Below are 16,660 nucleotides of genomic sequence, written 5' to 3' on the forward strand. Positions count from 1 at the left end.
AACGGCCAAAACAAGTTAAATAGCCACCTTTATTTACAGCTGCGGGACTAGATATTAGATCTCTTCCAGGAAGAAGATTTGATTAATGGCTCTTTTCCAGAGAGGGGACAACTGCAGACTTTTCTTCCGCAGAGCGTGAAATGTGCCTCTTCCTGCCGCGGGGCCTCGTCCTGGCCGCGGCTCCCGGCGGTTTCCAGCCTCAGGTGTCTCCCTCGCCGCGGCTGCGGCCGCTCTCCGGGGCGGGCGTCCGGGACTTCCTGTCTGGGCGCGGGGCGGAAGGATCGCGTTGCCATCCGAGGCCGCCGCCGCCGCCGCCGCCGCCGCCCCTGCCGTTAGGTGGTGGGGTTTCTCAGCCCGGCGGCGGGAGGCGGGCCGGCCTCGGCTTCCTGTCGGAGGACGCGCAAGGATCCGGGCGTCTGAGTGTGTACGAGTGCGTGAGTGTGTGTCGGTCGCACGGCGTGTGTCTCCGGCCGCGGGTTCCGCCTCCTCCCCTGCCGCCGCTGCTCACGGTGTAAGTCAATGTGAAGCAGCAGCTCCAGCCCCGGGATAAACATGGCGACGTCTCTGCATGAGGGACCCACGAACCAGCTGGATCTGCTCATCCGGGCTGGTAAGGACGGAGGAACTTTTCTCCCGTGCATCGGTGCAGCAGGAGAGGGGGTGCACGGAAGGCGGGGTGACTCCCCTGTAGCGGTCAGTGCAGGGGGCACCGTGTCCACCTCAGTCACTGGGGCGGCCGGGGGAGAGGGGGGTAGTGAATGAAGTAATGGAGGCGACGAATCAGGAAGTGATCACCTTGGAGAGTAACCTGCCTCGAATCCGGCGCTGTCGCTTCAGGGTGGGTTTGGCGAGCAGCGGCGGCAGCTGCCGGGCGGAGTGCTGGCAGCGGGCGCCTGGGAGCCGAGCCGCAGTGAAGTTGGGGACTCGGGGGCGGACGAGTTGTGCGCTTCACTCCAGTTGCCGAGGAACCAGGAAGTGAGTGAGGCTGTTGTCTCCCGGCTGCGCCTGCCACGCTGTCTGGCCGGAGAGGCCGCTGCTGCCCGCGGTCGGGGGCGGCGGGCTTCTCCGTGGACGCTCGCCACCCCCGCCCCTGTCTCCTTTCCGGCTGGGTCCACGAATCCATGACTTCCGCATGGACGAGGCAGTCCCGGGCCATGTCCGGTAGACCGATACCCGCCAAAAAAATGCTCTGACCCTCTTCTTCGCATCCCCACCTTGTGCGGGCTCCGGAGTAACGGTTCTGTAAAGGGTCACTTAATGCGGAGGAGCCCGGAATGGTGTTTCTCTCAGGGGCCCGCCTCCCCTCCCTCGTTTAATGGGTGGCTGCGAAGAAGTACCCTTATGCCCCTTCCCTCGTGGGTTGTTTTTTTTAGGGGGGAGAATGGGAAGGACACAGATTATGTTTTGTCCCCCTGACCTGGAGCGTTGGGGCGTCAGAGAAGAACGTTCGTTTTTGTAAACAGCGGGTGAGTGAGAAGGAGTGGGGCGGGCAGGAGGGACTCTTGGCCCTAGGGAAGTCTCGGCACGGAATTGCCCCCTTTTCCCCTCCCCCCCAAACCTCCCACCATAGCGGAAGCGCTTCGGAGAGGACAGAACGGACGGGATTGACAGGCCTCTGGTTCCAATCTGCTCTCTGAGATGTTCCAAATAAGAACGTTGATTTCTGGGGGCGGGACTCTGGGCCCGCGCTGGGCCAATGAAGATTGGGCGGGAGTGAAGCTGACAATGTACGCATGGAATTGGAGGGAAGAGGAGTGTAAACACGGAAGTGGCCGCGGGGGTGGGGGATGTGCAGCGCCACTGCTGCAGCGGAAGGGCACGGACTTAAGTTACATAGAAAAAGCAGCTTAATAGCACACGGCGCGGTGAGGGCCCTGAATCGATGTAGCAGTGCTTGAGTAGTGTTTACTCGCTGTAGTAATGAGCATACATGTTCCTTTCTCCGTGTCATATTTCATATTGCCATCGATGGGAATTGGAAGATGGGAAATATTCACCAAAGAGTAATGCTGTAAAAGATCTTAGCCTCTGTTTTCTATCCATTGTTTTTAGGTAGGGAGCGTGAAATGAGTAGTTTGGTTGGTGAAACTGTGATTCAGTTCGATGGGGGAAATCACGAACACATGTGTATCTACAAATTTAACCCGAGAACTTTAAGTGCAAATGAAGTCTGGAATATAACCGTATGTGTTGTATAACACATAATGAGTGACCAGCCTTTTATTCTATAAAATGTAACATGACGCGTTTCAAAGGTCCCAAAGAAAAATCACAGTTTACTGAGTAGTGATTAAAACACATTTGACAGTTTTTTTCTGATCAGAGTAAGAACTTAAGTATTAGTGAATAAGAAGCAGAGTATGAGTTGTTCCTTTATGTATGTTCAGTCCATTAATAACATAGTATGAATTAAGGGGTGAACTTTTTGGCCTTATATTATTGCTACTAACAGTACTTATAATTGTTTGGGTCAGTGATATTTCTGTGAGTGCTGAACATTTCAAGAAACGTTTCCACTGGTTGTGAACATACCGAGAGAACCTTAGAATAGCCCCTGCACTTAGAATTTTGAAAAATACTGTTAAGGTAGGAAGGCTTAATTTTGCCAGTGGAAGATATTTCTCATAAACTTTTGGAACTATCAGCCAATACTGAATGTGACTTCTAGATATTTTGCTTGGAGCAGATACATACAGTCTAAAGTTTGAAAATACAAAGTTTTATCAGCCTTTGATAAGGTTTTTTTTTTAAAAAAAAAAGTTTAAATGTTATTTTCCAGCCCTACTGCATTGCTTTAGTATACACAAACTTTGCAATTGAAGTTTCCTTTGTGATTATAATGTTCTGTAAAGAATACATTTTACGTATAACTGTTTTCAAACTATTTCTTCAGTCTTGTTCTTGTAATTTGAAGCTCCTTTACAAGCCGTATGTTAGAAGGAAACTTGAGACACGTTTTCAGATTTACCCAAGGTTTATTCAGTGAGTTAAGAGTTGAGGAGGAAAGGTGGCCCAGAACATTAAGAATCATGGATCTAAACTTTTATTGCTGACGGTTTCCAGTAGCGTGGAGAGTAATGTTTGTAAAGTTGTATTTGCAAAATGGACAGAGTGGTAGATTTATATTCCCTTGAGGGAAGTCATCAAGTGTTAGATATAATTCTTCCTCACAAAGAGTTTACAGTCTAATTGAAGAGATGGATGAAAGTCTATATGGTATATAAATGTTAATCTCACTACAGTGATTGCTATAATGGATTGATGATTAGTGTAGAATGATATTAAGAAACACATCTAGAAGAGATAGTTGAATATTGTTAGCATAGCTGTTGTTTCTAAGTAACTATAAAGCACTTAATAGTACCACTACCATTGTTATATGTTAAGATACTAGAGGTTATATTTTTGCTTTTATTTTTCTCCTTCGGAGGTTTAACTGTCGACTTTAGCTATCGGCTTCAGCTTCAGTTATCAACATTTGGGTAAAGAATGAAATAAATAAGCTTATTTATTAAAAATCACTTTCATTTTAACATACAGAATATGTTTGTGGTAAAGACTTGACATACTTTTTAAACTTTCATTGGTAACATGATGTGTGAGCAAAAGTCTTGACCCTGCAGTCAGGAGATGAGGGTCTGCATCTGGCTGTCACTGAACTAGCTCTGTCCTAGCGCCTTAATAACTTCTTTCAGGGTTCATTTCTGTAAGAGAACAGGATTGACTAGGTGATCTCCAAGAACTTCTCAAGCTCTAAAATTATAAATGGTTCAGAAATAGCTAATGGAAAGTGAGGACTTCTCTTTTTCTTAGATTTCTTTACATTACAGCATGTGAGTGAATATGTCTGTAAGGTTGTTATGTAATTGTGAGGGTAATTTCTTTCAGCCAGTCTTTGTGCCAAATTGGAACTTGAGGCTATAACTATATGTTGAATAAGACTATGATATAGTTTATTTAATGATTTAGGCTAATTTCTACTGTGTGTGTGTGTATATATATATATATATAGCTTATTATAGAAAAAAATGAATGTCTAGTCTCTAGGAAAAGCGAATGTTACTAAATATTTATGCGAAAGTATTGTGTACGTATGGTCTGAATTTTCTGGAAGATTTTCAATTTAAAATATTGTCTTATTCTCAGATATATTTTCCTTGACTTTTTTATTTCTTCTTTTAAGAAATTGGAGAATTTGAGAATTGAGAAGTAGGGTTGCCAGAATTTTCTTCTACTTTAATGCAGTTATTAAATGGAAGGGGGAAATTTTTTTGGAAATTTCGCTTGAGTATTTTAACTGAAAGAATAAATCTGTCTAGTTTGTCAAAGTTCATCATGAAATTTGAATTTGAAAATGTTATTTCTAATTTACTATAAATTGGAATATCTAGTATCAATCTTGAAAAGATCAATTTGAAAAACATTTAGCAGAATGAAAAAATGAAGCATGTGTTGAAATACAACTGGAAGAATGGCTTTAATTTTTAAAAAAATTTATATGAAAATGTGTTTAAGAAATTACTTTTTAGAATTCATTGTAGCATTATACTAAAATCTTATAAAAACTGAGTTAAACAGTAACATCATTGTGTAGTTGGTTAGGATAATTCAACATGAAACAATTTTGTTTTAGAAACATTTGGTTGGTAGAGAGGGGCAGGCAGGAGAGTGTTTTTTGTTTTTTTTTTAAAGATTTTATTCTTTCCTTTTTCTCCCAAAGCCCCCCAGTACCTAGTTGTGTATTTTTAGTTGTGGGTCCTTGTAGTTGTGCTATGTGGGACGCCGCCTCAGCGTGGCCTGACGTGCGGTGCCATGTCCGTGCCCAGGATCGGAACTGGTGAAACCCTGGGCAGCCTAAGCCAAGCACACAAACCTAACCACTCGGCCACGGGGTCGGCCCCAGGAGAGTGTTCTTGATAATTATTTAAATTCCATGTGTTACCTGTAGCTTAAATGTTCAAACACATGCAAAGAAATATTTATGAAAAGCTTTTTAAAAAATCTTTCATGTGGACAAAATGTTATACTTAGGGAAATGGAATCATAATTTTTCATCTACACACTAATGTTTATGATTAGAAGCTAAAACTTACAGAAACATGAGGATAGAATTTGGGTGTTATTAATTACATTTGATAATAAATTACAGCTGCAGTTCTTAAAAACTAAAATCTCTGATCTTGGGATTCTGGGATTCCCAAGACTCTTTCAGGAGGTCTGTGAAGTCAAAATTGTTTTCATAACAATACTAAGGCATTATTTGCCTTTTCACTTTCACAAGTGTTTAGAGGAGTTTTTTAGATGTTACATGACTTGATATTACAACAGATTGAATAAAGAAGCAAATATGAGAATTCAGCTGTTTTCTACCATGTATTAACAAGATTTGCAAAAATGTGAAACAAAGCTACTCACTAATTTTTCTGTTTTAGAAGTTATTTTTTATAAAAATATCACTTATGTTTAAAAGTATTGGGTTTATTATTTTAAATGAATTAATAAATATTTTAAAGTTTTCTTAGTTTTAATTTCAAATAGGATAAATGTCTGTACATAAGACTTATATAAACAAAATCTCTTTGCAGTAGTGAATAATTTGATTCTGAAAAGGTACTCTGACCAAAAAAGTTTGAGAATAGCTGAATTACAGTTTCATTTAGTCTATACTTTTGAATACCGTAGCAACTAGACACTTGTGGCTATTGAGTACTTGAAATGTGGCTGAGAAACTGAATTTTACATTTTTTAAAATTTTAATTAATTTAAATGTAAGAACTGAAGCAGTGGAAAACTTTTTTACAGTGATTACATGTTAAAATGACAATATTTTGGATAATACTGGATTAAATGAAAGGTATTAATTTCACTTGCTTTTTTTAATGTGGCTACTGAAAATTTAAAATTATATGTGGCTCATGTTATATTTTTATCAGACAGCTCTACTTTAGAAAATAATTTTATTCTCTTTTTTCTTTTAAACCTCATAATGCAACTATATTGATTAGAAAGTCTAAGGGGATCAGGTAAAGATGGCGTGTCCCAGACCTTTACCATTTCCCCCTTTTCATTGCATTCATTTGTATTCTTCACTCATCTGTTACTGTTACACCCTTGGGGCATTAGGATAAGCTGTGCTAAGTCAGGTGTGTAGCTGAGTGATGGCCTTGTAATATTAGTTTATGGTCTTGCTTGTAGGGGAATACCACTATCACCTAATGAAGTGTTTCCTAATTTTTTTCCATTGCTCTCAAATTAAATTGCTATTAATTTTTATTTTTGACTTTAAGAACATTGTTATGAACTAGATCCATTGCCAGCATTCTCTTCTGCAAAGCTGAGAGGTATGTCTCTTGTCAGACTTAATTACCAAGTTTGGTATTTAGTAACAGCTGTTGAGTGAGTCTGGAATAGTCTACCATACAAATACCAGTTGATTAGAAAGCTAGAAATGGAACCAGAAGACTTGTACCAATAATAAAGGAGGGGCTAAGTAAATTTAATTTTTGGCACAATGACTAAAATTCAAATAGTTTTGAAATTTGGTACATTTATGTCTTTGAGGAATATTGACCAGCAACACCAACTACTGGTGGTAACTAGAAAATGATAGCTGTCAGTTTACCTTTAGCTTCATTTTTTTCTATTTTTGAAATGAGTTACTTATGTTTTTCCTCCCATAAATTTCATACACAGGTTTAGAAAGACAGCAGTAAATCAAGTTTAAGTAAGAGATAAGGAATTTTCAGTCCTTGCTTGTAGCTTGCTTACTTTAATTGCACAACACTGTTAAATTCATGTTTATCATTAAGAATTGCGAAAAATTTTAGCTTAAATTGTATTTGAATTATTATCTGGACAAAATAGTATTAAGAAGTTTTCAAAAATTACAGAAACTTGAATAGGAGAAATATTTCTTAAATTTCTGTTATGAAAAACTACTTGACTTATGTCAACAAAAATCAAAAGGGATAGTGCTCACTTGTACAAAATGAGTGAAGTATTCTTGGAAACTGTCATGGGCACATTATTGTAAATTTATCAAAGTGTGAGCTCTTAGGTGTTCATTTTTTTAAAAAATGTGCTTAGAGTTATTTTAGTAAATAAAAGTGACAAAAAGTAAAATTCATAAGCATCAAAAAAGAAAGAAATCAGTGCTCTGCTTCACAAGCTGTTAGCTTACAGAGTAACTTTAAATTATTTTGCACCTTTATTTAATTTTGAAATAGTTTACTTCCATTTATGTTTTTGATATTCTCCGAACTATTAGTATAAGCTTCACAAGGCCAGAGATCTGTTCACACTTGTATCTCAGGTTATAGCACAGGGTCTGGCACATGGTAAATGCTCGACAAACACTTGTTGACTCTCCAGAGTATTAGATCTTCTGATTGATAATTCGTGGAAAATTTACGCAGTTTTGATATTCTCATCCTAAATTTAAGTATGAACAGGTAAGTTTTCTTCTTCAGTTTGTATGTATTTTATTTGTCTCGCTGTGTAAATATAAAATATTTCTGGGAAATAATATGTTGAATTTGGGGGAAAAGAGGAGGTTGATGTCAGAAATATGAGCAAGAAAATATACTTTTAAGAAGTTCTAGTAACATAACTAACATCAAATCATGGTTTTGAAAATGTTCCTCAAACTACATAAGAACTCAAGGCAGCATAATATATAACTGTTAGGCAAATTTCATTTTGTTTCATTAAATTACATTTAAATATCTGGTAAAATTCTATTGCTGTATTGTAATCAAATACTCAAAGCTATGATTTTAATACAGTAGGATTTTTAGAGTGTGTCTTAATACAATTACATAAAGAATTAGTTTACCCAGGATGTTTTTATATTAATAGCACCTTAAGACAACAGCTAAATTGCAACACAAGCAGACTTTAAAGAAAATGAAGTTCCTAGAATAAATTTTAAAAACCTGAGAATTTGCTTTCCAAGGTTCTTTAGTGTATGTGAGTATTGTGGGGAGGTACTTTGAAAAAAATACTTGAGAATGGTAATATATTTTATACTTACTAAGTTTCTTAAAGTTGAGCTAGAAGGACTGATTGAATCCATTGCTTCAGTGAGGCTGCAGATAAGAGTAAGCTGGGTCACCTAAAGATAGATTTACTTAGAGGTTTGGCTGCCTCTCTGGAACCGGTTAGCTTTGAGCAGATTTCCATAAATGGAAAGAGCAACTGGAGAGACCCAGTACCTTGGTTGAGAGTGTGGATGATGTGCAACAGGTGGTCAAACAGTCACTGGATTTTTATAAATGCTCTCCAAATGACTGGTGTTTACGGCTGAGGCTTTAGCATTTGGTGAATTTTGAGACTAAGTGAATTTTTCTTTTTCAATTAGTTTCCTGGAAACAGTTTAAAAAGATTCGTATCTTTAGTGTGTAGAACTTGTGAATTTGTAATATGATTTTATGAAATTTGTATAAATATTTCCTTTTAGTTCCTTTAGAGGACATCTTAAGAAAATGTATCAAATTAGAAACTGTTATATATTCATGTTTCATCTTACCGAGTAGAATATTCAATATTTTAAGTCAGGATATGAAATTGATATATCATTAAGATAATAAGTTGGTGCTTGAGTGGCCAATTTTCCTGTAAGGTCAGTGGGTTGTCCTTCACTTCATTACACAAAAGAAATACTTGCATGCCTGCTATGTGAAAAGTCTATGTTAGGAACTATAACAGATACAAAGATGAATTGAGATAGCGCCCCCTGATCTCAAGGAGTTTATAATCTTACAGGAGTGATAAGAAATTATCATCAATTCTTATCTATATGCCAAGCATTGTGCATGTTTTTTATGGGAATCACCTCGCTTAATTCTCACAACTAAATGAGGTGAGTAATACTCCCATTTTGTGAAAGAGGAAACTGAGCCTTAAAACATATTAAATTCCTGGCCTAGGGTACCAGAAACTATAAGAGGCAGAGACTAGAACTCAAGCTGTTGGACCTGGAAGCCCAAACCACTGCTGTACATTTTACTGCTTCACAAATAATTTAATCAACAAGGCATAAAGAGCTAGAAGAGAGTTACAAAAGGTGGTAGAATTACAAAAGGCTTCATGGGGGCGGGTGGAGAAACTCTCTTAAAAAAGATTTCTTGCAGGGCCGGCCCTGTTGCCGAGTGGTTCAAGTTCAGCGCTCTTCACTTTGGCCGCCTGGGTTCGAGGGTTCGGATCCCAGGTGCAGACCTACTCCACTCATCAGCCATGCTGTGGAGGCATCCCATATACCAAAAGTAGAGGAAGATTGGCACAGATGTTAGCTCAGGGCTAATCTTCCTCAAGTGAAGAAAAAAAAAAAGTGGAGGATTGGCAACAGATGTTAACTCAGGGTGAATCTTCCTCCTCCTCAAAAAAAAAAAATTCTTGAGTAAAACCCAGCAAAGTCTGGTGAGGTCCTAAAGAAGGAGAGCAAGGTTATTGTGAAGAAAATTCCCAAGTGCTCTGGTGCTAAAACTAATGCACTCACCCATGAGGGTCTGTAAGAATTCCTCACAGTATTGTTAATATTACAACCATCCTTTTCCCCCTTGAGTTAGTTTTGGCCTAAAATTGATAGAGGGTTCAAATTTCAAGGGTCTGTCTTTGTTTTCCTTTGGATAAGATTCAGAAATTTCTCAGTAATTTCTATTTCTAATCAATCTCTATAGTTGCTTTATAATCAACATTCATTTTACAAAGTAGATCCATTAGATACTAGATTGTTTTGGTTTTTAAATTATTTCTGTAAATAATTTATATAGACTAATGTGTATCAGTGACTTAGTTTTTCAAATGAGAGTTAATTCATATTTATTTTTTATACCGTGATGTGTTTTCATTTAGTAATGTGTTCAGTGCATTTTTAATTGAGTATGATTTATTTTCCCCTAGTGGAAGCATCGGTTCATAGCAGTAATGCACACTGTACAGATAAGACCATCGAAGCTGCTGAAGCCCTGCTTCATATGGAATCTCCTACCTGCTTGAGGGATTCAAGAAGTCCTGGTATGTGAACTGTTCTTTTTTATCTTAAACATGTCACATCACTTCATATATAGAATGAAAGGGTTTTTTTTTTTTAAATACAAGGGGGATTGATGGTGTTCTCAAGGTCTGTTATGCACGAATACCTGTGACAGCAATAATTGATCTTGTCAAGGTTCCCAAGTCTTAAATGCTTTAAATACTTCAAATACTTAATTTTCATAATAAATGATACAGAAAATGCTTATTAGAGCAATTAGAAATAGAACAATGTTTATTAAATTGCTCTTTATACTATCATGTCTTATTTCCTTAACTCTGGGTGAATTGCAAACCTTCGTAGTCCTTAAGCGCATGGCATATGGGGGCAGTTGCCTTCTGTGACCACTTTGAGTATTCAGTGATAAATAGGCAGGAGCTCCAGGGAACCGTCCATGGTGGAGAGAGGAGGTAACTCCACCCTTTCCTCTCTCTCTTTGGGGCTGCAGGTTTTCCTTGTCTTTTGGTCCTTTTTTTCCCTTAAGACTGCCTTTGAGAGTCATTTTGTCCTAATTTTAATGTCCACATGTTAATTTGACGTCACATAGTAAGATTGGCCCTTCTTACAGGGATGTACAATAAAGACTAAGAGCAACCATACTTTTTAGTTAGAATAAGAATCCCATGTATTATTCAGGGATATGAAAAGAAAATTAGGGCATATTGGTCAGTGTCTTAATCCATGATAGATGTATTAACTGTCTGTTAATTGAAATAGAAATGTCATATCCTGATTATTCATGCACTTTGGAAGGAAGTTGGAGCAACATTATTGTATGTAATAGAATACCAGATAGCAATCTGTATGGACTGTTTTAGTGACCCAAAACATCAGGACTTTTCCACATAATAAAATTTTAAATATTGAAAGATGATATTCATGGGGCTGTAATGAGCAGATTTTCCTTTCCTTCATATTTTAAAATGAACTGTAAGTGCTTACTTTTCACTGAATACACGTTTATTAAATATTTTAAATTTTATACCGTGTGCATGTATTACCTAGTTAGAGAATCATGATTGGTACGTGGAAGGAAACTAATTACTAAAGAACTCACTCTTATACTATTATTTTATTTTCAAATGTTTTCCCAACTGTCAAAATAATTCAGTCTTCTCCAGTGAGCTTGAAAGTATCTAAAAGTGTGAAGAACAGGAGGGTGACTGACTACTCATGATCCCCTCTTTGCCCGGAGGATTAACATTTCCTGCAAGTCAATTTTCTTTGCATTTTTTTTTTTTACATACTTTAGATCATATTGCGTATTCAGCAAATTAACTTCAAGTTCTTATCCTTCTTTGATGAATTCTTAATAAACCTTACCTCTACTAAATACTGAATTGTCCGCATTAAGAAGCATTAATGGGGGTGGGAAATTTTAATTGTTCAACTTTTTTTTATAGTGGAAGTGTTTGTCCCTCCTTGTGTATCAACTCCAGAATTTATCCATGCTGCTATGAGGCCAGACGTCATTACAGAAACTGTAGTGGAGGTGTCAACTGAAGAATCTGAACCAATGGATACCTCTCCTATTCCTACATCACCAGATAGCCATGAGCCAATGAAAAAGAAAAAAGGTAGAGTATATTTATAAATTTCTGGAAAAGTGAGTGGAATTTTTTTGGTATCTTTTTCCCCATCAAGGGACATAAGAAAATGCTGTAGCTTTATGATTGATGTTATCTTAACTAGATATTCTCAAAGAATCAACAAATTGAGATTTTAATTTGTGTTTTAACATGTTCATACTGTTGAAAAGGAGTTAGTATTCGAGTCCTATAAATACTTCTCTTAATATGAGATTATAACAGATGTTGGACACACAGAAGGAAGAGCAGAGATTCACTGTACATTTGTCTACTTTCTGTTCCTTTTAGGTGCTTGGTTACTTTTAAAAAACAAACATACATTTTATTCTTTTTTTTTTTTTTTAAGATTGGCACCTGAGCTAACAACTGTTGCCAATCTTTTTTTTTTTTCCTCTGCTTTTATCTCCCCAAATCCCCCCACTGCATACTTGTATATTATAGTTGTGGGTCCTTCTAGTTGTGGCATGTGGGACGCCCCCTCAACGTGGCCTGACGAGCGCTGCCAGGTCCGCGTCCAGGATCTGAACCCGTGAAACCCTGGGCCACTGAAGAGGAGCAAGGGAACTTAACTGCTCGGCCACGGGGCTGGACCCCCATTTTATTCTTTATTTTCTCTATTTTTCATAATCTTACCTTCCTACTCTTTTGAGGGCGAAAAATAAAAGGCCCAATTTTTTTTCCTTCTGCTTTAAAACAAATTTGCCAATAGGGACTTCTAAGTGGAGTAAATTCACCAGTGGGTAAAGAGCATTTTCACTTAGTATTTGACTCTTGCTGACCCTTCTGCTTACCTGATCCCAGTGGGTGGGGCACAAGGCTCCAGCACATTTCCAACATCCCGAGGAGATGGACAAGTAGGTTCTTTTCCTGTTTGAATCAAAGGTTAAACTTGAAAGGAATGAAATCCTATGTAAATATGTACTCATCTAATTCCACTTTCTACCCTCTTTCTTCACATTTTAGAGTGGAAAAAGGAATCACAGGCAAAAATAAGGGAAAACTTGGGTTAGAAATAATGGTATTTTCTTTCACTTATTAGACAGATGAGTTAAATTGTTGTGATGTTCACGGGTTTGTGCTTACTGCTATGAGGAATACAATGGAGAATACGATGGAGTGCCTTCCCTTAAATAATACATATAGATTAAATGTATCTTGAGAGAGCGGTATGAATGAGAGAATGTAGAAGGAAGAATTACTTCTTGCTGTAAATGTTTAAAAACAAAAGGCATACATCTATATAGCCCTGTTTACCCACTGCCTATGGTAGCCTTTGACTGGTTGTATCTAGTGGGAGCTATTACAACTGCTTAAGAAATTTTTAGATTTAAAAGAAGATGGAAAAGACCATGAAAAGCTGGGATCACATAGGGAACCAAGACCTAGATAAACAGGTTGCTCTGCCTGTGTATTATGATATAAACCAGGAAACAATTAGCTAATTTTACATATTTGAAAATAGATGGTCTTAATGAACGACCATTTAAAAATGACATATAACACTCTTATTTATTTATTTGTGGTTAAGAACACTTGGGACATACAAAGTTAAGTTCTTTTTTAATAGTAGAGCCTTCTTTTTATTTCCAAAGCTTTTAGTATACTAATATGCATTGTGAATCTCCAAGAGAAGATAGCATACAGTGTTCTATAAGTTTTTTTGACTGGAGAACCCTTTTTCCTACAGATGAATAACCTATTTATCAAGGGATATGATTTGGGAGATGCTGCTTTCTAAGAAAATAAATTGTCTTTTTGTGCTAACGTTTCCATTAAGGAAGTTGGGCTTTTGTGCTTGAATTTAGGAGATGGTAAAGATGTTAGTCTTATTATTGACTGATATGTATATATAGATATTATTTAAATTAAGAAATTAAGCTCTGTTTTAACAAGGAGAGAACAGTGAATTTTCCATTTTAATTTTTTGCCAAAGCACACTTCTTATTCATTAGAATTACTTTAATGAAATCCTAGAATAGCTGTGCATTTTGAAATATAAATTAAGACACTTTAATTTAGCTCTTTATTTAGCTCTAAATAATCCTTGCTAATGAAGAGTAGAGTGACATCAGAAATCCCAGATGTATGACAATCACCAAATCAGTATTAATATATTTAATCTGAAAATATAGTATACTTGAATATTCCCAACCTCTTTCTTGAGGCTTCCCCTCACCTGCCAGCATTCATCCATCAGAGGTGAGGATTGCATACAACACGTCTCAGACTTTGGCCTTCTTTAGTGTAGAGAAGTATAGCTCTTGCTTTTCTGTTCATTGTGGATGCTAGAGAGCCTTATGGCAGAAGTGAGGAGAAACAAAAGGAAGAGTACAAACATTTATTAGATGTAGGAAATAATTACTTGGAACTTTTTTTAAACCCTTATAATGTACCTCCATATTTAGGTGGGGAAATTTGAACACTTATGCTTGAATTCTGGTGAATTGATTGGCTCAGAGCAGAAGAGAGTATTTAAAATAATATTTTTTACTTTTCCTCATTTGAGCTCAAAGGGCTTCGCAGATTATCAGATCTTCTGCAATAGGTAGGTAAAGCTTTTTCTAACAATCCTGTAGAACAGAAAGCAAAAGAGTTTGTACTACAGTTTGTTCCCATTGCTACATTATTGGAAAAGGTTAGCAAATTGAGGCTCTGACCATGTAAATAATAGGATAGTAGTACCTGACTTGCCATGTCCATTGAGATTACTACCAACTAACTGCTGTAATCTAGAATTGCAGAAGTGCTTTTAATGCTCCTTTTAAAAGGAACTTTTTATATACATGGAGTATATTAATCCACAAATTAGTGTCCAGTTTCACAAATAATGTGTTAGCAAAGAGTCTGCTAATCATGCTTCTATTATTTTTCCTGTTTTCAATGTATGGTTTCAATATCTTATTTTTTCAGTTGGCCGTAAACCAAAGACCCAGCAATCACCAATTTCCAATGGGTCTCCTGAATTAGGTATAAAGAAGAAGCCCAGAGAAGGAAAAGGTAATTTGGGGGGGGAGGGGGGCTGTTTTGGAGGTGAGATGATTTGTTTTTCAGTCAGGTGACATTTTTGCATTGGTAAGAAAGTTATTTCTAGTACATGCACAAGTGGGAGTACTGTTTTTGGTAGAAGTTCTTAATCAGGGATGTATTAGCATCGCCTAGGAAGCTTTTCCAGCCTATCTGTACCTGGTCCCTACCCCACTGAGATTCTGTAGCAGTGGATATATGATGGGAGAGTGGAAGGGGGCAGGCGTTTGTATTTGGAAAAGGTTGTAAGTGCAGTCTGATACACACCTTTCTTTTTTTTTTTTTTAAAGATTTTATTTATTTTTTTTTCCTTTTTCTCCCCAAAGCCCTCCAGTACATAGTTGTATATTCTTCGTTGTGGGTCCTTCTAGTTGTGGCATGTGGGATGCTGCCTCAGCGTGGTTTGATGAGCAGTGCCATGTCTGCGCCCAGGATTCGAACCAATGAAACACTGGGCCACCTGCCGCGGAGCGCGCAAACTTAACCGCTCGGCCATGGGGCCAGCCCCTGATACACACCTTTCTTAAGAGCCATTGTTCTAGGGCATGTGTGTATGTATAACAGCACTCCTCCTCACACAGAGCCACTTAGAATTGAAAGGGGTTTACAGCTAAGACTTATTTCTGATACATTACTTTCTTAACTGATAGAAGCAATGCAGTAATTCAAGGCAAGCTGAATTTAATTTCCCAGTCAACAAATTTTAGTCATGTCAGTCAGGAGTCAGAACAAAAATTTTAACATGTTTTTGCTTTAGAATTTGTATATTCTCATTAAAAGCAAAAATAGCAATAAGCTGCCTACATTCTGAGCTCTCTTAATTTGTTGGATAAATTGATTTCAAGTAATATTTTAATAATGGTTTTAGATGTTCTGAAAATCTGATAACCAAAAATTTATCACTTCCATGAATAAATGTTTTCAGACCAATATTCAATAGTTGGATACATTTTGGATTAATATATTCAAATTTATTTCATCCTCAACAGATGGTCCGACACATCTAATTCTAAATAATTAAAGCAAAAATTAAGTCTGTATTAAAAAAAATTAAGTCTGTAGTAACCCTCCAAGAAATTTAGGTTAGACAAAAAATCCAGTTACAGTGAACTCTTATTTATTTAGGAACTGATAATTCAATTTGGGACTGATTTAGGATACTTTTATTTCCTTGTCTGTCTTTGGTCATTTTACATTTCTTTCATCTTAGGTTTTATCTTTCAATTTATATTGAAAACTTTAAAACTAACATAATAGTAAATATTAGAAAGCTAAATTGTAAATATCCAATTATTATGGTTTTTTTAAAATACTTATCATCATCAGTGGTATCTCTTGTACTCAAAGACCTTATGCTTAACATTGGAGAAAAACTTTGTGATGACCTATTTTTACCAATCAAAAATCATCTATCATTAAAATTTCAGTCTTATATTAAACTTGAGGCAACCTGTTGTAATGTGAAGATTAAAGTTATTACAGTCACACCTGGATTAAAAATCCAGCCAGTGTTTGCTTTTCTGCAAAAGTAGGTTAATGTCTGCATAAGCTTAATGAACTACCTTGTCTGATAAAGAAGACTTCCCTTTCTGAATTCTGTTTTCCTTAAAACCAGAAATAGAATTGTTAATTTTGAATTGGGGATGGGAACTGAGGCGGAGCATTTAAAGATAACCAGAGGAATATTGATGAGTCTAATTAATTCAACAGACATGGAAGCATTAAGATCCCTACTATGTACAAGGCATTGTCTATGTTGTACAAAAATTTCTTCCAGAATAAGTTCTCTGCTTATTTTTACTATATCCACTCATAGGGCTTCATAATCTCCTGGTCATAAACAAACTAAAAATGCCCCAGCTATATATCTTGGTGCACTTGAAAGTTATACATGGTTTAATAGTAAGAGTTTTTAGGTATTGATGCTGCTGTAATAGGGCTTCAGAGATACAAGCGTAACATAGTTCAGTTGTAGGTTAATCTTTTTAGGTCAAGAGATGCACACTGGGCTCAG

General features: G+C 37.2%; 1 protein-coding gene and 1 long non-coding RNA gene across 51 annotated transcripts in view; one reads left to right on the forward strand and one right to left on the reverse strand.

Moving 5' to 3' along the window:
* Nucleotides 1-16,660, forward strand: part of ELF2 (E74 like ETS transcription factor 2) — a 100,500-nt gene that overhangs the window by 78,547 nt on the left and 5,293 nt on the right. For 10 of the 50 annotated variants that reach the window (XM_070611667.1, XM_070611695.1, XM_008517023.2 and 7 more), the window contains 3 exons: nucleotides 9,901-10,014; nucleotides 11,473-11,610; nucleotides 14,533-14,619. In XM_070611667.1, coding sequence (XP_070467768.1) covers nucleotides 9,901-10,014; nucleotides 11,473-11,610; nucleotides 14,533-14,619 — 339 coding nt within the window. Of the gene's footprint in view, nucleotides 1-116; nucleotides 611-981; nucleotides 1,467-1,645; nucleotides 2,053-6,287; nucleotides 6,342-6,505; nucleotides 7,452-9,880; nucleotides 10,015-11,436; nucleotides 11,611-14,128; nucleotides 14,168-14,532; nucleotides 14,620-16,660 lie in introns of those variants that run through there. The other 40 variants (XM_070611663.1, XM_008517020.2, XM_070611683.1 and 37 more) reach the window with 20 other exon arrangements.
* LOC139082072 (uncharacterized) lies at nucleotides 9,267-13,916 on the reverse strand. Its single transcript, XR_011537780.1, has 3 exons — nucleotides 13,799-13,916; nucleotides 12,414-12,489; nucleotides 9,267-9,425 (listed from the first exon to the last, which is right to left on the reverse strand). It is a non-coding gene; the product is annotated as an uncharacterized lncRNA (long non-coding RNA).

The sequence above is a fragment of the Equus przewalskii genome, chromosome 2, assembly GCF_037783145.1.
Source record: "Equus przewalskii isolate Varuska chromosome 2, EquPr2, whole genome shotgun sequence".
NCBI classification, from domain to species: Eukaryota; Metazoa; Chordata; class Mammalia; order Perissodactyla; family Equidae; genus Equus; species Equus przewalskii.